The following is a 26,048-nucleotide window of genomic DNA, read 5'->3' as shown; positions in this document are numbered from 1 at the left end:
TGCAGGGAAGTTCGCCTGTCCCCTTACCAGAAAAAAAAAAAAAAAAAAAAAAGCATAATGTTACCACCTCCATGTATGACGGTGGGGATGGTGTTCTTGGGGTCATAGACAGTGTTCCTCCTCCTCCAAACACAGCAAGTTGAGTTGATGCCAAAGAGCTTGATTTTGGTCTCATCTGACCACAACACTTTCACCCAGTTCTCCTCTGAATCATTCAGATGTTCATTAGCAAATTTAAGACGGGCCTGTACATGTGCTTTCTTGAGCAGGGGGACCTTACAAGGGATGAAGGATTTCAGTCCTTTATGGCGTAGTGTGGCGACTATGGTCCAAGCTGCCTTAAGATTATTGACAAGATTCTCCAATGTAGTTCTGGGCTGATGCCTCACTGTTCTCATGATCATTAAAATGCCATTAGGTGAGATCCTCAATGGAGCCCCAGAACAAGGGGAGTGACACTTATTCTGTGTTTCTTTAATTTGCGAATAATCGCACCAACTGTTGTCGGCCTCTCACCAAGCTGCTTGGCGATGGTCTTGTAGCCCATTGCAGCCTTGTGTAGTATACAATCTTGTATCGGACATCCTTGGACAGCTCTTTGGTCTTGGCCATGGCAGAGGGATTGGAATCCGATTGATTGCTTCTGTGGACAGGTGTCTTTTATATAGGTACGAAGCTGAGATTAGAAGCACTCCCTTAATAGGCTGATCATTTCTTTGTCAGTGAGCAAATACGATTCTGCACTTCCGCCTGCAGGTGGGAGCATATGCCACGGGCCACTTCTGTTGCGATTATTCACAGCAGATCAGATCTGCAGGTGGCAGGCACTGGATGTCCAACGGCACCCACCGATCGTCAGTAAAATACACAGAACAGGGATCTGCCTATGTAAACCAGGGAACAAAATCCATCTCATCCCTTAGTAAAAGCACCTAACACAGTACACAAAAACACTGGCTAAGCACACAAGTAACCCTTTGATCACACCTAGATGTTTAACCCCTTCTCAGCCAGTGTCATTAGTATAGTGACAGTGCATTATTTTAGCACTGATCGCTGTATTAGTGTCACTGGTTCTTGCAAAGTGTCAGTTAGTGTCCGAATGTCTGCCACAATATCGCAGTCCCACTATAATTCGCTGATCGCCCCCATTACTAGTATAAAAAGAAATTCCATATACCATAGTTTGTATATGCTCTAATATTCACATAAACCAATAAATATACGCTTATTGGGATTTTTGTTGATTACAAAAAAGATTTTTTACTGGATGTGTTTTATAGCATAAAGTAAAAAATAGTATAGTTTTTCTTCAAAGTTGTCAGCCTTTTTTGTTTATAGCGCCAAAAATAAACGCAGAGGTGATCAAATACCACCAAAAGGAAGCTCCATTTGTGAAAAAAATAATTGACAAATTTTATTTGGACACAGCCTAGCATGAACGTGCAATTGTGAGTTAGACCTCTTTCACATTGAGGCGTGGAGCCGCGGTGACGGTATAGCCGCGCTATTTGTAGCGCGGCTATACCGTCGTAATTACCGCGATATTCGGGCGCTAGCGGTGAGGTTTTAACCCCCGCTAGCGGCTGAAAATGGGTGGCATTACTGCGCTTTCCCATTGATTTCAATGGGAAGGCGCGGTATAGGAGCGGTGAAAACACCGCTCCTATACCGCGGTAAAGATGCGGCTAGCAGGACTTTTGGAGCGCTCCTGCTAGTGCACCGCTTCAATGTGAAAGCCTTCGGGCTTTCACATTGAACACTACAGGGCAGGTTTTTTCATGCGGTATAGCAGCGCTATTTTTAGTGCTGTACCGCATGAAAAACGCCTCAATGTTAAAGGGGCCTTAAAGTAACAGTACCATATCGCAAAAACTGGCCTGGTCATGAAGGGGGGTGAATCTGCCGGAGGTCAAGTGGTTAATAGTTTGTCCCGACTTCTACAACTTTTATACTGCACATGAATACAAATTCATATAATGAACACTATCATTGCAGCTATTAATGTCATAAAAGTTCCCAAAATGCAATAGGGGGAATTTATGAAAACTGGAATGGATAGAATCTGGAACAGCAGTCCATGGCAACCAATCTGCTTCCTATCTTCAGTTTGTTCAGTTAGGTAGAATGAACGAAAGATAGAAGCAGATTGGTAGCCATGTACAGCTAGCTGTTCCAGATTCTTTCTGCTCCAGTCTTGATAAAGTCCCCTCAATGGGTTTTTGATATATTGGACCCACTCACTATACATTATAACTATACCATATATCGTCAAGTCTCAGCATGCCCTGTTGGCTGACAGCGAACCTCAGGTCTACTCATGCCAATTCTATAGTTTCATATTTCAGCTTTTGCCTTCTTCCGGTACCTTAATGGCCCAGCTTTACAATGCTGCGACGCTGAAAGCCTTGAAGTGCAGATGACAATCTTAAGTCAGGCAGGTTGACATTTCAGAGGCCATGTATTACATTACGATAATATGCCGCAAAGGAGGCGGCTTTCCTTCTCCCCCTCCTCCAGAATCTGAAATGTATTGTTTCATATCTCTAGATGTGTTTGGAAATGGTGCAGCGAAACGTAGATTCACAGCCTTGTAGATTGCAAGCCTGACAGAAATGAAAGTATAAAGGCAGCCTGTGTGACTAAACTTCAAAAGAGAGTTATCTGCGTCTGCAATCACATCAGGAGCTTGAAAGAGACAGAGGGAGCGGCCGAATCTCAGAAGCTGTTTGGCATGTAAATGGGTGCTTGCATTTCACGTCTGCACGCGGGCTACCATGTTTAATTCTTGTTTTGTTAAAAGGGGAAAAAAATGGCGGGATGCAGGCAAGTCTAAAAGGTATTTTTATCTAATCATATAGGTAATTAAGAATGGGGGGGGGGGGAGAGGAGGAGGATACTAGATACAAGAATAGGTCCAGTCAAGAAAAAAAATGAATTGGTACATAAAGAAAAATTGTTATTTCTTTAATCTCAATGTTTCTTTTCCATGCAGAGGTTTACTTTTATAGCAGCCCCACCAGGGGCACATAGTTACCTTCATTTGCTCCCGCACCAAGGTTGCTATTAGTTACACTACACATTTAGTGTAGCTAATGGAAACCATTCCCATGAGCCAGCAAAACACAGCCAAATATGTACTTTTATACTAGCCACACATACCGTATTTTCCGGGGTCTAAGACAACTTTTCAACCCCTAAAATTCTTCTTAAAAGACAGGGGTCGTCTTATACGCCGGTAACCTAACATGCAGACCGCGGCCGTCCATTTTTCAAAAGCCGCGCCTCCTCCTCCTGCTGTTCCGTGATAGCACTGTGCCAGAGAGTAGCAGCTCTCTCTCTTCTCACTGGACAGAGGCAGCAGCGGAAGTCATTGTCTCCTGCTGCTGTCAATCACAGCCTGTGAGGAGACCATGGGAGGTGGAGCCCAGCTCTGTGTGTCAATGGACACACAAATCGTGACTCGGGATCAAGCCAGCACAAGTGCCCCCATAGTAAGCGGCTTGCTATGGGGGCAATCGGCAGGGGGAGGAGCCACGAGTGCCAGGGGGAACCTGAAAAGAGGGGGGGGGATCAGGGCTGCTCTATGCAAAACATTTGCACAGAACAGGCAAGTAGTTTTTTTAAAACTTTGGTTTACAAATCACTTTATTGTTGGTTCCATTAGAAAGGTGTCAGAAAACCCAGTACATCGCAGTTTGTGGTCTGTAGCCACAGACCAGTCAGGGTGCCCACGCTGACCCGTGTCCACAGCCTACAATGGGTACATCAACATCAGAACTGGACCACAAAGCAATGGAAGAAGGTAGCTTGGTATGAATAATTCAAGAATGGTTTGAGAAACAAACACAAGTTAAAAGGTGTTGACTTGAGCTCCAAATCTCAATCAAATCGAACATCTGTGAAATCTGCTGGACAAACAAGATCCTCAGGGGCCCTCCACTTCCCAGCTTACAGGACTTAAAGGGTCTGCTACTGATGGCTTGGTGTCTGAAAAAACCTTCAGGGGTCTAGTGGAGTCCATGCCTTGATTGGTCATAACATTATGGCCGATTGTATTACTATGGCTTTTTAGTGATTTTCATGGCATAAATATGGAGTAACATTTTTAAGACCGTGTATTTAGAAGCCAAGGCTCCCCCTATTCATATGCTAAAGAACATGGTGGACTGCTTCATGAGCTTGGGACTGGAAATGATGCTACAAAAAGCAGGGGGAGCAGAAAGTGGACTTGAACAAGCCTTGTGTTGGAGGACTTTGGGAAGAAAGGAGCAGTAAGAAGACATCACAAGGAAGAACCAAGTAACCGTTTAGTGTATGCCCATCACATACATTGTAAAGGTTTTCTAGCCGGTTAGATAGCCTGTACATGTTGTATGCATATTATATGATACTTTGTATGCAGTGAATTATTTTTCCTACAATAGTATGTATGTTATCTCTATTTAGTAAAGCATATTAATATAGTACAGAGGTTTCTATGCTTCCTTGGGTGTACTGCAAAGAAACTTAAAGGGGTTGTAAAGGAAAAACATGTTTTCATAATAAGCATCCTTTACCTGCAGACATTCCTCTTTTCACTTCCTCATTGTTCGTTTTTGCTCAGAAGTTGCTCTATTTCTTCTCTGTTCTGTTCACTTCCTGCTTGTCTGATTGTTACTCACCACCGTGAAGGGAGGCTTTACTGCGGTGGTCAGCAACGTGCTCACCCCCTCCTGGGAACTACATCTGTGCGGCAGGACGCTCTCTACGTGTTAGAGACTTCAAGGAGGTGTGAATTACTGGGCGTGCCGCAATGCATACTAGGAAATGTAGTTCTTACATTAACGAGCGATGCAAACCAGGAAGTGAATGAGAGAACAGAAACTAGAATGCCAGAGGTGATATAGATGAAGGAATTTAATAGGCATTTACTTGTTTAACAGAATCATTACACTATTCTGTCTGTCTACCTTGCAGACATTAATTTTAGGCAAAAATGTTTTTTCCTTTACAACTCCTTAAAGAGACCCAAAGCAAAACACTGATCAGTGTATACAGCAACAATAACAAAGATCAGAGTTAAACTACTTTTCTCCAGCTCATCTTCAGTTTCAATAATAAAAAGAAAAAAAATGTTCCCCTAACTATTTTATATGCCACTAGCTAAAGTTGTAAATAAAATAAAATTAAATGCCCTAAATACTTCAGTAAAACCTTGCTCAAGAGACAGGCAGAGTCTCAAATCTTCTTTCTTCTGGTCTGTGTTTGGGAGGGTCCTTTTGGTAGTTCCTCCATGGCTTCCTGCTCATGTAGATGCTGCCCAAAGTATCAATGAAAGGCCTCTCACAAGATCCTGAAGGCTTCCAGTGGCAGTGTCCATGTACCGAACACAGCTCTCCAGATACAGAAGAGATGCCATGGACTGTAACCTATATGAACATATTCGCCAGCACACCATGGATCGTACAAAACGTCCAAAAGTTTTAATGCAATGAAAACATCACAAGGATTGCAACGTTTCGAGGCAACGCAGGACCTCTTCATCAGGCAAGTCATCACTTGCCTGACGAAGAGGTCCTGCATGGCCTCGAAACGTTGCATTCCTTGTGATGTTTTTCATTGCATCAAAACTTTTGGACATTTTGTACGATCCATGGTGTGCTGGCGAATATGTTCATATGGTTTGGTGTTCTAGTGCCAAGCTGGTGATCGCTTCAGCACCCATCTCTTTCATTTTGAGCCGTTTCTCCAGAAAGGTGTGTGATTGAAATATTAACCAAGATGGACTGTAACCTAGATGCCCCTATGGGATATCAACAGTACATTTGTGTCAAATACATTAATTAGTATCCAAGTATATCTAGCTAAGTTTCCAGCACCATCAATCTACTACGTCACAGATTGTCATGTGGCAGCAGGCCTAAGCCCCTTTCACACTACCGTGACTTCAAAGTCGTGCGATTTTGCAGCTGCCACTGAGGCGATTTTGCCACGACTTAAGGGAGACTTGAGGTCTATGAACCTGAACTAGCATCAAAGTCGGACCAAAGTAGTGCAGGGACTACTTTGAAGCTGGCACGACTTGAAGTCGTACTAATATGAATGGTAGGCATCAGAAATCATGGGAAACGACTTGTCATGCTACTTTGCAGTCCCAAATCGTGGGGCAAGTCGTACAAGTGTGAAAGGGGACTTAGGCGAGTAAAAGAGGGTCTTAGAAGCTTCTTAATGTTGATCCAATGAACGGCTAGCAAGGGGTCAGAGCACTGGTATGTTTTACCAGACATCAGGAACACACATTTAAACGAGGTGTCGTCTGCCTCGTTAGCACAGTAGGTAGCGTGTTAGTCTCATAAATGAGAAGGCATCCCTTTGCTCAAGTTTAACTCCCTTTCTGACCCATATATGTCCTTCTCTACATACCTGTATCCTGATAAAACCCCTACGCCTTATTATCACGTCAGCATCTGGATAAGGAAACCATGTATTCTGTGTAACATTTTGTGATATTTAAAAAATTAAAAAATAACAAAATGTAAGGAATGTCAAAGACCACCCAGCAATATTTATGAAGGTTCATCTATCATCTACGACAAACTATAAGAGGTGTGTTTTATCAGTTAGGTTACCAGAGCCACGGACAATAAAAGAGGGTTTGTTTTTTATTTTCTGGAGTCTAATCCTGCTGTCATTCCCGATTGTTGTGATTAAAAGAAAGTGAAACAATGAGTTTGTAAAAACACAAAAAAAACTGTAGACAAGATGGTGCTACAGTACTGCAGTGAAAGCATATCTTACACACAGGAAAACTCTGATAACAGCCATTTCTTAAATATCAATACCTGCATTCATATTTCTATACAGACCACACATTTATGGCTGTCAACTTACATCACACACAGCAAAGATTTGCTTCGTACCACTCCACAATGTACAGCAAGCTAACTGCAATCCATAGCGAGGACGGCCCTCCCGTGATAGAATATTAACTGTTGTATGATGGATTCTGTCACACTGAAGTGCTCAATTATTAAGCCTCGGTGCTTTCCACACGGAAGCGATGCGCTGGCAAGACGCTAAAAAAAGTCCTGCAAGCAGCATCTTTAAGGCGCTGTAGAAGCGGTTTATACACCGCACCTACAGCGCCCCTGCCCATTGAAATCAATGGGCAGCGGCGCTTTTAACCCTTTTAGGCTGCTAGCGGGGGGGTTAAAAATAGTAGCGCTTTACCGCCAACGTCCCAGTGTGAAAGGGCTCTAATAAAAGTTTTATGACAGAAATTATCCAACAGTCTCGCAAACATGGCCTATACATGTGTGTATCTAACCAAGCCAAACTTGTTAATAAAGAGGGATGTGGCACCCCAACAATGCACACAGTAGCCTGGGTTATTTTAGTATAATCAGCATAGGTGTAGCTCTATCATAATCCAAACATTTATCAGATCATGAAATATACAGAAACAAATAAATGGTCTATATAAAAACCAGTCTCTCTCCTGTGTCTTCCTAATGCAAACACATGAATACATGCTCTTATACTGCATCAACTGCACTCCTTCCACCTCCCGTGGACAGTCACCACCAGTTGTGCACTTACCATAAACACATGACCCCCATATACTTAAAACGGTCAAAAAGTGCATATGTACCCTTTGAATGGGATCCTTTTTCCCCTGGCACCCCAATGTTCTCCACCTAATCAGATCCAGGGTATGGTCCCTTTACCTGGTGTCCTCTGTAAGCAGCATCCTCCTTTCTCCACTCATCCCATAGCATCACAGAAAAAAAGAAAAACTCAGTGGTGCGTTACCTTACACCCAAATTTGATTTCCAACCTACCAATAAAAACACTCACAAGAAAAGGTGCATTTAAGGGCACCCACATATACAGCATGGACAGAAACGCCGGCATTCCGGCTCATAATACCTCACTTCCTGCATAGGCATGTACCGTGCAGGCAGTGCCTTGCCCTGCTCTGACACATTTAGTTGTGATGAAAAGCATTGGGGCGGGCCCTTGAAGGGTGTTGGTACATGCTCATACAAGAAGCACGGTATTGTGGAATACCGGCGTTTGTCCACGCTATATATGTGGGTGTGCATAAATGCACCTTATGATCATGTGAGTGTGTTTGAGCTGGAAATATAATTTTGGTCTTTGACGCTATATATGGGAGGAGTGGAGAAAGGAGGATGCTATTTGTAGGGGACACCAGGTAAAGGGACCACACCCTGGATCTGATTAGATGGAGAACATAATGGTGCCAACTGCCAAGGGAGAGAGGATACCATTTTGTAGTCAGACATATGCGCTTTATAGATTTTTTTTATATAGAGTTCGTGGGGCAGATTCATCAATAGATACGCCGGCGGATCAGGAGATCCGCCGGCGTATCTGTGAGACCCGACGGTCGGATCTGTGAGATCCGACGGTCGGAGCTATGCGACTGATTCATAAGAATCAGTTCCGCATAGATCTCCCTTAGATCCGACTGATTCATAAGAATCAGTTCCGCATAGATCTCCCTTAGATCCGACTGATTCATAAGAATCAGTTCCGCATAGATCTCCCTTAGATCCGACTGGTGTAAGTGACTTACACGTAAGTCCGTCGGGAATCCTGATGGCCGCAATTGACGTACCCGCCGCTAACAATGACGTCCTAGCGACGTCATTTGGAGCATGCGCACTGGGCTTTTTCGCGGCGGCGCATGCACAGTTAAATCGGCGCGGGAACGCGCCTGATTTAAATTGTACACTCCCCCTAGCTGCGGAATTTGCATTCCGCCGGGGGGAGTTAGGATCCGACGGTGCAGTTTGCGAGGTAAGTGCTTGGTGAATCATGCACTAGCCTCGCTAAATTGCACCGGCGGATCGTAAACCAGGTAGATCTAGCGGATCTAAAGATCCGCAGATCTACATGAATCCGGCCCCATGTGTTTAAGTTGAGAGTACAACTGGTGGTGATTATTCAAGGGAGGAGGAAGGAGTCGAGGTGATGCACTATAAGAGTGTGTGTGTTAATAAAGTAGACACAGGAGAGACCGGGATTTTTATGGACAATTATTTATACGTTCTTGTATATTTGTTGATCTGATGAAAGTTTGATTTACGATAGGGCTACACCCATTTTGATTATACAGTTATTTTTATGCACAATTGAGAGTGACAGAGTGTGGGCAGCTGCAGACATTGTTTTATTAATAACTTAATTGTTGGCAGTGCAAAGGGGTGTTTTTAGCCCAAGTTATTTTGCATACATCGATTATTTTATTTCATGATAATTTTTACATCAAAATATTCTTTTCGGCAAAAAAATTTAAATAAAAAAATACAGCATGTCCAGTTCTTACCGGCGATGGCACCAGCCAGAAGGAGGTACCCAGGGCTCACCCTACCATCTTCTGATGCAAAGGCGCTCTTCATATGGGCATAACAGGGGAAGTAGATAGCAGAGAAGGGGATGTCGCGGAGAAAGCAAGCCTTGGCGCCCTGTAGTAAAAACAGTAACAGCCATTTAGAAAAGTGCCATAAAAAAAGGATAACACAGACCTCAGAACACACAAGGAAAACAGGTACATGCGCTGTACAGTGACTGCGCCATCCTGGGTTGATGAAATGCTTATTTTCTACCCAGCTGAACAATCGCTGGCACTATGATAGGTTTACCACCAGCCTATGCTCTGTGTTGATGTATAACCAAGGAATAAAATATACAGAAGTATTAGCAGTTGTACTGATAACATCTGGAAAGAGAAAAAAAATGCATCATCTAATTCTAAAGCCACACAGCTGAGCAGGTTGGCATTCATAAGGTTAAAAAAAATAAAAAAAAATAAACACGGCTTCCATAAAACAATGGCAGTTTTTGTGTGTCAGCCATAAGAATGAAAAGGTAGAAGTACAGTCTGACAATCAATAGCATTAAATGCCAAAGCACTAATAAAAAATAAAAAAATAAAATTGCAGCTTACCAATTCTTACAGCGACTTGAAAAAGTATTCAGACCCCCTGAAATTTTACACATTTTGTTTGTCATGATACAACCAAAAACATACATGTATTTTATTGGGATTTTATGACCAACACAAAGTGGCACATAATTGTGAAGTGGAAGGAAAATGATAAATGGTTTTCCCAAACTTTTTACACATAAATATGTGAAAAGTGTGGCATGTATTTGTATTTAGCCCTCCTGAGTCAATACTTTGTAGAACCTCCTTTCACTGCAATTACAGCTGGATGGGGATGTCTCTACCAGCTTTGCAGATCTAGAGAGGGACATTTTTGCCCATTCTTCTTTGCAAAATATCTCAAGCTCTGTCAGATTGGATGGAGAGCGTCTGAACAGCAATTTATAAGTCTTGTCACAGATTCTCAATTGGATTTAGGTCTGGACTTTGACTGGGCCATTCTAACACATGAATATGCTTTGATCTAAACCATTCCATTGTAGCTCTGGCTGTATGTTTAGGGTCGTTGTCCTGCTGGAAGGTGAACCTCCTCCCCAGTCTCAAATCTTTTGCAGACTCCAACAGGTTTTCTTCTAAGATTGCCCTGTATTTGGCTCCATCCATTTTCCCCATCAACTCTGACCAGCTTCCCTGTCCCTGCTGAAGAAAAGCATCCCCACAACATGCTGCTGCCACCACCATGTTTCACAGTGGGGATGGTGTGTTCAGGGTGATGTGTAGTGTTCGTTTTCTGCCACACACAGCGTTTTGCTATTAGGCCAAAAAGTTAAATTTTGATCCCATCTCACCAGAGCACCTTCTTCCACATGTTTGCCGTGTCCCCCACATGGCTTCCCTGCAAACTGCAAAGGGGACTTCTTATGGCTTTCTTTTAACAATGGCTTTCTTCTTGCCACTCTTCCATAAATGTCAGATTTGTGGAGAGCACAACCAATAGTTGTCCTGTGGACAGATTCTCCCACCTGAGCTGTGGATCTCTGCAGCTCCTACAGAGTTACCATCGGGTCTCTTTGCTGCTTCTCCGATTAATGCGCTCCTTGCCCGGCCTGTCAGTTTAGGTGGACATTGCGGCCGCTGGCCACGCATACGCCCCCAATAGCTTCTTAAAACGGCTGACATATGACGGCGATTCGCGCAGCCTTGCCAACCTGCCGCAGTACAACTACGGTGGCTGGTGGGCAAGTAGTTAAAAAGTATTAGTTTAGCTCAAAACACTCGCCTCTCCCCAGTCTGACAATGCTGCTTTGCAAAGGTGTCTTCATTGCTGCTCCACCCACAGTAGACACCCCCTAGGACAAGAAGTGTGTTACTAGCTAGACCAACTTGGGAATGCAGGGAAAGCAAAGCAAGACAGCAATGGGAAAGTGTGAGGGAGGTGAGAATTAGTGGCTGTGGAGAGTTTTATAAGGACCTATAACTCGCCTCTAAATGGCCTTCGTCACCATTTCTCAACAGGTATGCCATCTGGATCCTTCAGGGGTGCAATGCTGTGCCCGGGATTCTGAGTAGCCTCATGCATTTCCACTGCACACACGAGCTGCCGGCAGCACCACGGAAATGTATGATGCTAATCCAAAAAGGGTGGCATTCACTGCAGCCCTACCTTTCAGAATAGGACTAAATTTCACCTCTTTCTTGACCTGCTCCGCCTCCCTACCCTTGCCAAGCTGCCACAGGTGTGTTGTGGTAAAGATTGGAAGAAAGGACTGAGGACTTGGATGTAAAAGGGGAGGGACTGATGTGAAAAAAAGGGGGGGGGGCCCGAGGACGCAGGATTTTGATGTTACAGGGCCTCCTGATGTGAAGAGATTCAACATACTTTCAAAAGGTTGCTGTGACTAAACAAAACGATTGGGTCACATAGATTCACTTTAAAAGTTGCCGCAGATCAGAATCCAGCAGAAAGAGTAAATTTACATGCAAAAATCTGACCAATTTAATGGAAAAAAGTATATACAGAAAAAGTGTTCCTTTGGAACCCTCAAAAAATAAATAAATTCCAAGCTCAACTTACTTGACAGCCTGCAACCAACAGAATTATCCTAACAGTATGTGTTAAAAACAGGGGTTGGTAGCGTGGTCTGCACCATTTTCTGTAGTCCTATCCCAAAATTTGGAGCGCTTCAACAGAAGAAGCAAATGCATTATAATGGATAGGCAGAGGGCAGGTGAGCCTGGAGGGAGCCCACCCCTTCTTAACCACTAAAGCCCCGGACCAATATGCAGCTTAAAGACCTGGCCACTTTTTACGATTCGATTTAACTGACAATTGCGCGGTCGTGCGACGTGGCTCCCAAACAAAATCGACGTCCTTTTTTTCCCACAAATAGAGCTTTCTTTCGGTAGTATATGATCACCTCTGCGGTTTTTAGTTTTTGCGCCATAAACAAAAATAGGGGGGGGGAGGGACAATTTTGAAAAAAATTCTATATTTTTTACTTTTTGCTGTAATAAATATCCCCAAAAAATAGATGTATAAAAAAAAAACATTTTTTTTCCTCAGTTTAGGCCGATACGTATTCTTCTACATATTTTTTGTAAAAAAAACAAAAACAACAACGCAATAAGCGTTTGATTGGTTTGCGCAAAACTTATAGCGCCTACAAAATAGGGGATAGTTTTATGGCATTTTTATTATTATTTTTTTTACTAGTAATGGTGGCAATCAGCGATTTTTATCGTGACTGCAACATTATGGCGGACACTTTTGACACTATTTTTGGACCATTGTCATTCGTACAGCGAACAGTGCTACAAAAATGCACAGTTTACTGTAAAAATGACAATGGCAGTGAAGGGGTTAACCTGTAGGTGACACTGTAGGGTTTAAGTGTGCCCTGATTTGTGTTTTTTACTGTGGGGGCGTGGTTTAGCGTGTGACATCACTGATAGTCGTTCCCTATAGACAGGGAACAGATGATGATCAGTGACAGGCTCACTAGGAAGCACGGGGAGAGGTTTGTTTACACTTACCTGTCCCTGTTCTTCCTCTCTGTGACCCGATCGCGGGACACTGGCGGGGATCGGTCCGCGGTGACGGTCACGAAGCTTAGGATCGGTTTGCGAGCGCGCCGCGCACTGTGCGACCCACGGCTGGGCTCCTAAAGGGGATATACATGTACGCCCTTGTGCCCAGCCGTGCCATTCTGCAGACGAATATCTGTGTGCGGCGGTCCTGAAGCAGTTAAAAGGCACAGGGGCGCAATGGACACCCAGCACGTAGCACAATGGCAGCAAAAGGTGTCCAGTGCGTTTTGCTTGACATGCATCGACCTTCCATGTGCTTGTTGCTGTAAAGGCCAGTTATAGGAGGGGAAGTGGCTATTTATTTGTCCTTTTCAACTGTTCTGACATGTGAAAGGCTTTTCACTAATTTGCAACCTACCAGATCAATATGTGAAGCTGAAAGTATTAAAATAAAAGGTCCAGCAAAGGGTATATATTGTGATCACCGACAGGTAAAGCTGCATATTTATGATAATTGAAACTTTTCGGGGTTCTTGCATAAGCCAACTGTGACTTGGTCTCTAAAAGACCCATTTATAAAAAAGCGACTAAATCACTGCTTTTCAGCACAGAAAAAAAAAACCTGAGGTACATTTATAAAGGACAGCATAGCTGACAGGTCTTTCCTCACATCATAGAAATGTTCTCTGCAGGATCCACACCACGCTCTGTATTTTATGTATTACCTGTGAAATGCAGGCAGTGTGTGGAGTACTCACTGTGATGTCCTGTGGAGATCAGAACCCGCTCTGTTATAAATAGGGGAGCCTAATATTTGAGTGAGTGTCTGCTTTTATACACAGTACTTATAACTGTGCCTCCGAGCTTCAGGGTCCTACAATTTATTATACGAACGTCAAACTACACAAAATGAACACGCTGCCTTCAGATTTTTTTTTAATTAAAAAAACAAGCATTTGCAACTACAGGATACAGACGTATTAAACAAGAGTGGAGGATGCATCATTTTCACAGATCGATGAAGCAATGACAAAAGTCCACTAAAACATGAAGTATGAGCATTAACAACAATCAGCACAGTGACTTTGTGGTTAGCACTTACCCCCGGCAGTGCTAGGGTCCCCGATTCAAACCCCAGCCAGGACATTACCTGTGTGTTTAAGGTTAGGGTCCTGTGTTGAGGTCCTTAGTTCACATCCCAACAAGGACCTGAATGAAGTTTGCATGTTCTCCCTGTGCATGAATGCGTTTCCTCCCCGTACTCTGGTTTCCTCCCACACTCCAAAAGACATGTGGTAGGTTGACTGTCTAAAATTGGCCTTAGTATGGGGTTAAACTATATCCATGTGAGATAGGGACCATACAATGAGGGAAAATGATTTGATCCCCTGCTGATTTTTTAAGTTTGCCCACTGACAAAGAAATGATCAGTCTATCATTTTAATGGTAGTTTTTTTTTTCAGTGAGACAGAACAATGAAAATCCAAAAAAACGCATTTCAAAAAAGATATACCGTATTTATCGGCACTTTTTTCCCCTGAAAATAGGGGGAAAATCACAGGTGCGCGCTATACGCCGATAGTGTACCTTGGGCTTGGAGGGGAACAAGAGCTGCCGAAATCCACGAGCCGTCTCTACTCGGCTCTAACGTCACACACACACAGTCCCGCATCCGCCACCGGCATTGGACAAGTGTTCTATCAATCACAGGAGCTGGTCCAATGCCGATGGCGGAGGCGGGACTGTGTATGTGACTGCCGCCGAATGAACAGGATGAACAGGAGATGACGGCTCAGTGATTCCCTCACTCCACGAGAGAAGAGGAGGCTGCAAATAGGCACATAGGCTGCATCTAGGCAAATAAAACTTAGGGGCACATAGACTGGAGCTGGGCACATAGGCTGCATTTAGGCACACTGACCACAAAATTTAAAAAACGTTTTTTTCCTGAAACTTCCCTCTGAAATTGGGGTGCGCGTTATACGCCAATAAATACAGTAAATTGATTTGCATTTTAATGAGTGAAATAAGTATTTGATCCCCTAACAATCAGCAAGATTTCTGTCTCCCAGGTGTCTTCTATACAGGTAATGAGCGCAGGTCATACACGGTTGAATTTCGAACAAATTTTCTTTTCAAAATTAGAAAGTTTGTTTTTTTGTGATCCGATGCCACCATTGATTTTCGAAATTCGGCCGACCAGACCTTCATGTTGCCGGGAATATTCTTTTCTCTCCAGGAATATTCTTTTCTTGCACATGCGCATTTTTTGCACGATTCTCCCATCATTGATCAGAAAATTGTTTGTTTTTCAAAAAAATTTCGACATGTCGGATTCCTCAAATTTGTTTGCCGCACGAAAATCGGCTGTTGCTGCAGCCCACTAACGGTGCGAAATTCGTACGAAAATACTTTGATACGATTTTCGAAAGAAAATTCTTTTGAAATTCGAACAGTGTATGGCCGCCTTAAGAGACACCTGTCCACAGAAGCAATCAGATTTCAATCTCTCCGCCATGGACAAGACCAAAGAGCTGTCCAAGGATGTCAAGGACAAGATTGTAGATCTACACAAAGCTGGAATGGGCTACAAGACCATCGCCAAGCAGCTTAGTGGGAAGGTGACAACAGCTTATTCGCAAATAGAAGAAACACAAAATAACCGTCAATCTCCTTCAGTCTGGGACTCCATGTAAGACCTCACCTCATGGAGTTTCAATGGTCATGAGAACGGTGAGAAAACAGCTCAGAACATACAATGATCTCAAGGCAGCTAGGGCCATAGTCACCAAGAAAACAATTGTTAACACACTACACTATGAAGGACTGAAATCCTGAAGTGCCCCTAAGGTATCATTGCTCAAGAAAGCCCATGTAAAGGCCCATCTGAAGTTTGCTAAAGAACATCTGAACGATTCAGTGGAGAACTGGGTGAAAGTGCTGTGGTCAGATGAGACCAAAATCAAGGTCTTTGGCATCAACTCAAATCGCCGTGTTTGGAGGAGGAGGAATGCTGCCTATGACCCCAAAACACCATCAAACATGGATGTGGAAACATTATGCTATAGGGGTGTTTTTCTGCTAAGGGGACAGGACAACTTCACTGCATCAAAGGGACGATAGAGGGGGCCATATACCGTCAAATCTTGGGTAAGAACTTCCTTCCCTCTGCAGGTCATTCAAAATGGGTCATGCATGTGAATTCCAGCATGACAATTACCATATTTTCCGGCGTATAAGACGACTTTTTGGATGCAAAAAAATGCATCCAAAGTCGGGGGTCGTCTTATACGCCGATGACCGTCTCTTGCGAGCGTCCATGATTTAAAAGCCGTGCCTTCTCCTCAGACTGTCCTGTGATAGGCGGAACACAAATTTTCCCAGCAGCGCCTCTGTTCCTCCTATCACGGATGCCTTCTCATCCTCGGACGAGAGGACGTCCGTGATAGGCGGATTACTGAATAGAGGCCCTGCTGGGAAAATTTGTGTTCCGCCTATCGCAGGACAGTCTGAGGAGAAGGCGCGGCTTTTAAATCATGGATGCCCGCAGCCAGACGGAGACTGTCATCGGCCTGAAAGCCAGAATCTGCAAAACGTAAGTGATGGCACAGTGGGGGCAAGTGATGGCACAGTGGGGGCATGTAATGTAATGGCACAGTGAGGCATGTAATGTAATGTAATTGCACAGTGAGATTTGAAAAAAGCCTGTTTCTGTCAGCAGTTGTTCTGGCTACCCCTCAGCTTCCAGACAGACTAGTAGGAAGGGGGTAGTCTTATATGGCAAGTATATCCCAAAACCAAAATTTTTCCTGGAAAATTAGGGGGTCGTCTTATACACCGGCAAATACGGTACCCAATACACACGGCCAAGGTAACAACAGAAGAAGAAGCACATTAAGGTCCTGGAGTGGCCTAGCCAGTCTCCAGACCTTAATCCCACAGAAAATATGTGAAAGGAGCTGAAGGTTTGAGTTACCAAACGTCAGCCTTGAAACCTGAATGACTTGGAGAGGATCTGCAAAGAGGAGTGGGACAAAATCCCTCCTGAGATGTGTGCAGACCTGGTGGCCAATTGCAAGAAACGTCTGACCTCGGTGATTGCCAACAAGGGCCTTACCACCAAGTACTAAGTCATGTTTTGTGAAGGAGTTAAATACTTATTTCACTCATTAAAATGCAAATGTTTAACCTTTTTGAAATGCATTTTTCTGGATTTTTTTTTTAAATAAACCTACCTTTAAAATTAGACTGATTATCAGTGAGCAAATGTACAAAATCAGCAGGGGATCAAATACTTTTGTTCCCTCACTGTAGATCCTTGAGGGCAGGGGCTGGTGTAAATGTACAATATGTAAAGCCCTGTGTACATGGTCAGATCTATTTTTTGTTAAAAAAATAAATAAAGAGGGGTTTTGGAAAACACATATGTGGTTGGATTTTAAAAGCACAAATCAGAATATAATAAAAAAATATACAGTTAATTACAAAAATAAATTTGCCATTAAAAAGTAGGTATTGAAAAATATTTTTTTCAATACATAGATCTTATTCCGAACACACCCCGATTGGAATATACATGCTTATGTCCAGTAATATGTCTTAGCAGTATGAATATTTTTTTTACCTCCCTTTGGGGTCTGGCCCTATCTTTGCTGTATTCGGTCTGCATCCAGGTAATTATGATGATATGCATATAACAGTACATGTATTAATATTCCAGCAAGTCATTATAATATTCTGTATATATTTCTTTTGCACTTGGTGAATATACAAATGTTCCACTAGTAATCTCCTGATGAAGTGGATTAAAGTCCAAGAAAAGTGTTGTTTGCAGAGAAGTCAATTGAACTATTCATACTGCTCAGGCATATTACTGGATTATAAACATGTATATTCCAAATCGGGATGATTTTGGAATAAAGTGTATGTACTGAAAAAAATAAGCCCTTGTTTAATGGAAAATGTTTGTTCTTGTTTTTTTAAAACTCTTTTTAAACAAAACATTTTAAATTAGAGATGTGGCACTCAAAGCCAACTAAACAAATCATTGTCATTGCTATAAAAGATAACAATGGGCCACACTTTCACCCACTGACACCAAGGATGGGGCCACACTTTCACCCACTGACACCAAGGATGGGGCCACACTTTCACCCACTGACACCAAGGATGGGGCCACACTTTCACCCACTGACACCAAGGATGGGGCCACACTTTCACCCACTGACACCAAGTATGGGGCCACACTTTCACCCACTGACACCAAGGATGGGGCCACACTTTCACCCACTGACACCAAGGATGGGGCACACTTTCACCCACTGACACCAAGGATGGGGCACACTTTCACCCACTGACACCAAGGATGGGGCACACTTTCACCCACTGACACCAAGGATGGGGCACTATGCCACACAGTGACACCAAGGATAGGGTACTAGTCCACCCACTGACACCAAGGATGGGGTACTATTCATTTCACTGACACCAATGATGGGGCACACTTTCACCCACTGACACCAATGATGGGGCATTATTCCTCCCAAAAACACCAATTGTGGGGAACTATTCCTCCCACAGACAGCAATGATGGGGCACTATTCCTCCCACTGACACCAATGATGGAACACTATTCCTCCCACTGACACCAATGATGGAGCACTATTCCTCCCACTGACACCAATGATGGGGCATTATTCCTTCCAAAAACACCAATTGTGGGGAACTATTCCTCCCACAGACAGCAATGGTGGGGCACTATTCCTCCTGCTACTGATTGCAGGTGCTATGTAATTTTTATTTTACTCCCACTGAGGCACTGGTTACTCCCGCTGATTCTGGGGCAGTATCTACTTCCACTGGCCACAATTTGGCCCCCTAGAGTCTGAAGGACAGTAAACTGGCCCTTCGGTTTAGAGAGTTTGGAGACCCCTGCTGTAGAGAACCAATAACATTGGCACAAGCTATAATACAGCAACTACGGTTAAACTTGCCACCATCAGTTTGAAGTATTTTATATCTTACATTTATTGTGATTTCACTTGTTGTGTTTGCACAAAATTGAGAAATAAAACACATCTTTACAGTTGATTTTTGCTCCAGTTTATCTTACAACAAGTAAAAAAGTGAAAGGTGGGGAAAAACAATGTAATTCCCATACTGTATTGTTAAACAGGTAGGACCATTCCAGGCAGGTACTGGAACATGGGACGAACCGTATACCCACGAGGCTAGAGAGCTCTCTTTAGCATGCTAATTCTTGCATATTCCAAGCCCAACCTGCGAGCCCAGCACTAAACAACCATTTCTACAACAACAGGAGAGTAATTACACTGACAAAGGCACCTCTGTGTCGGGTTGGGCAGAAGGAGCCAGCAGGTCTGGGAGACTCAGGCTTAGGCCAGTCTCCTGCAGTGAATGCACATTGTCTGGTGTAAGGGGGGGGGGGAGAAGAAAAAAAATGCCAGACTGAAGGGGGACGGCTTCAGCTATACAAGACAGAGGTGCACCTTGTCTGCCAGGGTTATTTAATGCTCCTGGCACCTGTAGGAGCTCCTACCTCCTTTCTCCATTTAATTCTCATAGCTTACAGGTCTAGAAATTATTTGGCATGCGGAATTATTTGGAGTCAATGGTTGTAAACAATAGGCAGCCAGTCACATTTTGATCCACTAGCTTTTGCACCCCCCGCGCCTTTCTACTTTGTAAAGCCATTAACCCAAAAGTTTTACCTGTAGAAGTACACAAAGACACAGGATACAGATTTGTCATCTTTGATCTAATGCTCTATAATTTAAATGGAAGCACTGAGAATATACCCAACACGTTGTACAGTACTATATGCAATTCATAAAAGAAAAAATGATTCAATTTTATATACACGAACAAAGCAATTCGTTTTTTTTTATTATTATATTTTCTGCTTTCCAGTGAATGTTTGAACTCAAACTAAAATTCATCACCATTTTAACCAGCACTAGCCAAATAAAGGTTTGGTATGCACTGGTTTTCAAATACCACCGGAAAGGCAATGTAGAATTCTGTGTGCTGCTGCGCCGCTTCCTATAAATTCTGCAGCCTGTAGCGTGGCCGAGCTCCTTTCCTAATTCCTCTTGCAGTCCGGCCGGGTACCGTAACCGCGTGGTACAGGAGATTCAGTTTCCTGTTCCCGGGCCGGACTGACAGGAAGTGCACACACTCAGTGCTCACTTCCTTTCAGTCCGGCCGGGAACAGCAAACAATCTTTTGCAGCGCGGTAAGCCCCCCTCCCCCCCCCGCTTATCTGGTTTATAGCATAATATTTTTTTACACTTGTCAACTTACCCCCCCCCGCAACTTAAAACTCAGCAACAACGGGGTGTGACCGGAAGATGGAGTAGAGACAGACACTCTCCACACGCCGCACCACGCTCCTCCACCCGACCACGAGTGAAGGAATCTCCTCTATTTCTTCCCCGCTGAGACCACCGAGATCACCGGATAGGAGCTACATACAGCGGGCACGGCACGGTAGAGACCCTATTTCTATTCCCTATTCCGACCGGTGCAAAAAAAAAAAAAAATATTTTTCGGACTCTGTGGTTGCTACAGCGCGGTAGATTAAAGCAGGTGTTTGGATTATAAAGCAGCCGGACTACGGTGGAAAGGACCCGGGTTATGAGGAGAGGCAGAGCGGCCACTAACCCACCTGGAGAGGAGCAGCTCAGGGCTCCATCGGAGGGTGAACGGCTGCTTAAACCAACGGGTGCACCGGAGCTCAGCAGGCAGACCCATCCATCCCAGCCGGTGATCCAGCGATATTTCCCCTTAACGCGGTCAGCATCAAGCAAATCCCGCGAGACCGGGTCACATGGTAGTGTGACGTTGGGGGAGATTCCAGCTGCCACTTTCTCTGCATCCCCAAATCTGCCGGAGTGTGTGGAGACACACACGCTGCTTATAGGAGGTGGGGGGGTTGGAGAGAGCGGAGGACAGAAAGCCCTGATGGAGCAGAAGGAGCAGAAGGAAAAGCAGAGGGTAAAAGATCTGCCCCATACACAGCCCTTACAGCTTTTACAGGGAGATCATGAGACGGAATTGAGTGTCTTAAAGGCTATGTTGCTGGCTCTCCCTACAAAGGCAGATATGGAGGCGTTGGTCAAACGTATGGAGGAATCCCATCGTAAAGATCTGGAGGTCGTACGGGAAGAAGTTCAACAGATTACAGATAAGTTGGAAAAAGATGAATTGCTGTTGACTAATTTGGATGCACGGGTTACTGTAATAGAGCAGACATATAAGACAAAAATATCCCAGGTTGACTATATTCAGCTTAGGCTGGAAGAAATTGAGGACCGTGGTAGACGCAGGAATTTAAGGTTTAGAGGGGTCCCCGAAACGGTGGAGAAAGAGAACCTGCAGAGAACGATAATAGAGATATGTAACCAATTAGTGGGCTCACCGCCCCCCTCAGGATTTGAGTTTGAGAGGCTACATAGAGCACTGGGACCCCGCTCAACGAACTTGGATAGACCGAGAGACATAATTGGGTGCTTCCACAGATATGCTCATAAAGAGTTGGTCAGTAGAGCAGCATGGGATGTCGGGGAGGTCAGGTTTGAAGGGACACAAATAAAAATCCTCCCAGATCTATCAAGGGCTACGTTACAAAGAAGGGCCATGTTGCGCCCGCTGCTGGATAAAATAAAAAGTGTGGGAGGGATCTACAGATGGGGGTACCCAATTTCTGTTACAGTTAAACGGGGGACTGAATCTTACCATGTGCAGCAATATGAGGACTTGCCTGGTGTGTTTAAGTTTATGGGAATAGAGCCAATTGAAGTCCCAGATTGGCTACAGCAGCTCTCAAAAGTAAGAAAATAAAGCCGGGGAATAGTAAGGAAGTAAGGAAGATCCTGGAGTATAAACAAGGGGTGATTAAGGGGTCCCTGTCTACCTGCCCGGCTTCCCCCTCCCCTGAAATTGTTTTTGGAAAGGAGTGGTTTTCCTTTTTCCCCCCATTACTGGCCAGGTCCCTCCACCTGAAATCACCTGAAATCACCAATAGCACTACTGCACAAATGACACTAAATCACAAAAAGATACAAAGATAGAAGAGAGAAGAGAAGATAGAAGAAGAGACAAATGTCTGGAAAAATTGAAACACGCATCACAAATTTGAAAGGGATTTTTTTTCCTTTTTTGGTTGTGTTTTGTTTTTATTTTTTCTCCCCCCTTCTTTTTACAGAGGGGAGGGGGGGGGGGGGGGGGGGGGGGGAGGGAAGAGGGGGGGTATGGAATTTCGATAGAATTGTTTTTTTTCCTCACAAGAGGTCCCAGTCCTATAGGACTTAAGGACTTACAATACTCACAGGACTCACAGGAATTATGGGGTATTATCTGCTTGATTTGTGAAATAATGTGCTGAATTATGACTAATAGAGATACAAGAAATGAGTAGAGGTACAGAGGTAGGCAGAAAGTGGCAGATATGTATACACTTTTTGTTCATGTTTTTTTTTTTTTTTTTCTCGCACAATATGGGGTATGTGGGAGAGGGTGGGGTGGAGATGGCCGGGGGGGGAGGGAGGGGCCCTACCTTGAGCCTATGGGGCTATTTAAGGTTAAGAAAGGGGGGTAAGATAAACAACATACTTCCTCTTCTCCTTTGCCTCCCCCTTTTTATTTATTTATTTTTTTTTTTATTTATTTTTTTTTTCTTCCCCCTCTTTTTGTAAGAGAGAGCAGAGTTATAAAGGCGGTGGGCCCGCCATATGGGTCTTTTTTTTTTTTTTGCTCTCTCTTCTATAGAAAAGGGGTAAGCACCTACCAGTTCAAAAGGGGTATTAAATATGTAGGAATATTAAATACTTAATAACATGGGGAAATTAAATATAAAGAATAGAATTAAGAATGAGAACTGGATAGCGGGAGAGAAGGGGAAGGGGGAGGGAAGGGTAGGAAGGTGGAAGGGCTGAGAGACAAGAATGGGGCGGGTGGGAAGAGAGGGAGAGATTGAAGAAGGAAAATTAAGGTGGGTCGGGGGAGGAGTGGAGGGGAACTGGGTGGAGCTACTCGATCGCCCAGTCAATCCCCCCAGAATAGGTATACACCCACGGTGAATACTGGAGAGAGATCCAGTCTTGGGTGTTTTTTTTTCCTTAGGGCCATAAGGGGAGGGGTGGAAATAAGGGAGGGAGAGAGGCTGAAATAAGGGGGGGGCTGTTGGGGGTGTTTTTTTTTTTTTTCTCTTTCCTTTTTTCTCTCCCGAGATGGGGACAATAAAAGTAACCTCTTTGAATGCGAGAGGATTGAACATCCCTGAAAGACGGAAAATGTTACTAAAGGACTTAAAGAATTGGGGCTCGGATGTAGCGTTCATCCAGGAAACCCATTTCAGGGGTGGGAGCCTGCCATTCCTCCAGAACAGATTTTTCCCTTTTGTGTACCATTCGATGAACCAAGAGGCAAAGACCAAGGGAGTATCAATCTTGATTTCAAATCGAGTGAATTGGTCTCTACAAGATAAACGTCTGGATCCGAATGGCAGGTTCCTATTCCTGAAGGGGAGTATAGGAGGGGTAAAGGTGACTCTGGCTTCGCTGTACGCACCAAATATTAAACAAGACAGATTCGTGAAAGAAGTTCTCACAGAATTGACTGAATTTACAGAGGGTAAATTAATTTTGGGAGGTGATCTTAATATTACGTTGGATCCCAGAATGGATGCATCCATAGGGACCTCGTCGATACCAGGGAGGGTCAGAAGGGGGATAATAAAGAAACTACACGAGGTACAATTAGTGGATGTGTGGAGGATTCTACATGGAGACGAAAAGGACTACACTTTTTTCTCCAATCCACATCATGTTTATACCCGTGTGGATATGTTTCTTGTCCCTCACTACCTGATTACTTCTGTAACGGAGACAACAATAGGGAACATAACGTGGTCAGATCATGCCCCGATTAGTTTATGTCTCTCCCTTTCTAACGAGGTATTCGCCCAGGATAGAACCTGGCGTTTGAACGAGAGTCTGCTGCAAAACCCAGAAGTCAGGGACGATGTCGCTAAGGAGATTGCAGCATACTTTCAGGTCAATGATATACCAGGGAGTAATATAGGTATGGTATGGGAGGCCCATAAGACAGTCATTCGGGGTATTTTGATAAAACATGGATCCTATTTGAAAAAAAAAAGGGAAAAACAGATTAGGGACAAATTAGAGGAAATTAAAAAATTAGAACTCCAACATAAAAAAAAACAAATACCCGAGGTGGGGAGAAAGCTGGGACAATTAAGGAAGCAGATCTCAGAGATGATGCGGTTTAAAGCTAAAGCGACTATACAGAGAGGAAGGAAGGCTAACTATGAGCTGGGAGATAAATGCAGCAAATTACTCGCAGGGAAACTCAAAGAAAAGAACAGGTCGGTATATGTCCCATTGATCAAAGGGAAAGAAGGACAGCTTATAAAAAAACCTAGAGAGATTGCCCAAGTATTTGGGGAATATTATGCGGAGTTATATAATTTACCAATAGAAGGCGATAAACAGGTAGAGATAGAGGAATACCTCTCTGGGGCAGGAATGCCTAGATTACCATCTTTAGTCCGAAAGAAGTTAGAGAGTCCAATAACTGTTGAAGAGGTTGGGGAAGCTCTAAAGAAGGTGAAGATAGGGAAATCTCCAGGTCCAGATGGATTTTCGGTAAGCTATTATAAGGAATTTTTAGGGATATTAAATGGACAGATGGCAAAGTTTTTTAATGCATTGGGAAGTTCGGCGGTATTCCCCCCGGAGGCACTTTTGGCCCACATTACTGTTATTCCTAAAGAGGGGAAGGATCCGGCTGAATGTGGCAGTTATAGACCTATCTCACTACTAAATGCAGACCTTAAACTCTTCTCCAAAATAATAGCATCCCGGCTTCAACTATGTATATCAGAATTAGTAGATATGGACCAGGTGGGATTTATCCCAGGAAGAGAAGCTAAAGATAATTCGATTAAAATACTTAACTTGGTGCATTATGTTGGAGAAAAAAAAATTCCCTGTGTGTTTTTAAATACAGATGCAGAAAAAGCGTTTGACAGGGTGAGCTGGCGCTTTTTGGAGGAAGTATTGAGACAGGTGGGGGTAGGTGAACAGATGATCAGATGGATAATGAGTATGTATACAGGCCCCCGAGCCTCAGTAAGGGTCAACGGAGTAATATCATCCCCGTTCAAAATTACAAACGGAACAAGACAGGGATGCCCGTTATCACCCTGGTTGTTTGCCCTTACACTAGAACCCCTATTGAACAGAATCAGATTAAACGGGGATATTCAGGGAATACAGATGGGAGATCAGACTCATAAAATTGCAGCATATGCGGACGACCTGCTCTTTTCAGTGACTAACCCTCATGTATCACTCCCTAACCTTGTAAGAGAAATTGAGAAATATGGTAGGTTATCTAATCTGAAAGTAAATAACACAAAATCGGAAGCAATGAACGTGGCAATCCCTGAACCCATGGGGGATATAATAAAACAGAATTTTAAGTTCAAATGGGGGAAGGTATTAAAATATTTAGGCACATACATATCAGCAGACATTAAAAATACTTATGCATTGAACTTCCCCCCATTGTACCTTGAAATAAGAAGATTGCTAGAAAAATGGAGACATGGAATGCACTCCTGGTTTGGGAGAGGAAGTATAATTAAAATGTGTATTTTGCCAAAGGTACTGTATTTGTTCCAGGCACTGCCTATCTCCATACCAATAACCTATCTTCGACAGGTGAATTCTCTGTTCATGAAATTTATATGGGCAGGGAAAAAAGCCAGAATTAAAAGAGAACTGTTGAGAATGCCTAAAAGTGCTGGAGGGATGGCAGTCCCGGATATAATAAAATACTACAGAGCATCGCATTTAACTAGGTTGGTAGACTGGTGTAGACATGGGGAGTTTAAACGCTGGGTAAACATAGAGCAGTATGTGAGTCAGATTCCTCTGTCTAGAGCACCTTGGTGTTACGCGGTTCTCCCTAGATACCTTAAGAGACACCCTATAATAGGCCCCACATTGCAAATTTCAGCGAAAATCTGTGGAGATAAGAAATACACACCTAGTAAATCGCCACTACTACCTATAAT

At 43.6% G+C, this 26,048-nt stretch overlaps 1 protein-coding gene across 1 annotated transcript in view; it reads right to left on the bottom strand.

Annotated features, from left to right (window-relative positions):
* The window catches only part of SLC25A13 (solute carrier family 25 member 13), a 216,775-nt gene that overhangs the window by 27,189 nt on the left and 163,538 nt on the right, over nt 1-26,048 (bottom strand). The window contains exon 15 of the mRNA XM_040352298.1: nt 9,338-9,476. Coding sequence (XP_040208232.1) covers nt 9,338-9,476 — 139 coding nt within the window. The remainder of the gene's footprint in view (nt 1-9,337; nt 9,477-26,048) is intronic.

Source organism: Rana temporaria, chromosome 5, assembly GCF_905171775.1.
Source record: "Rana temporaria chromosome 5, aRanTem1.1, whole genome shotgun sequence".
NCBI lineage: Eukaryota > Metazoa > Chordata > Amphibia > Anura > Ranidae > Rana > Rana temporaria.
Note: the sequence above shows the minus strand (reverse complement) of the source record. Positions and strands in the feature narration are given on the sequence as shown.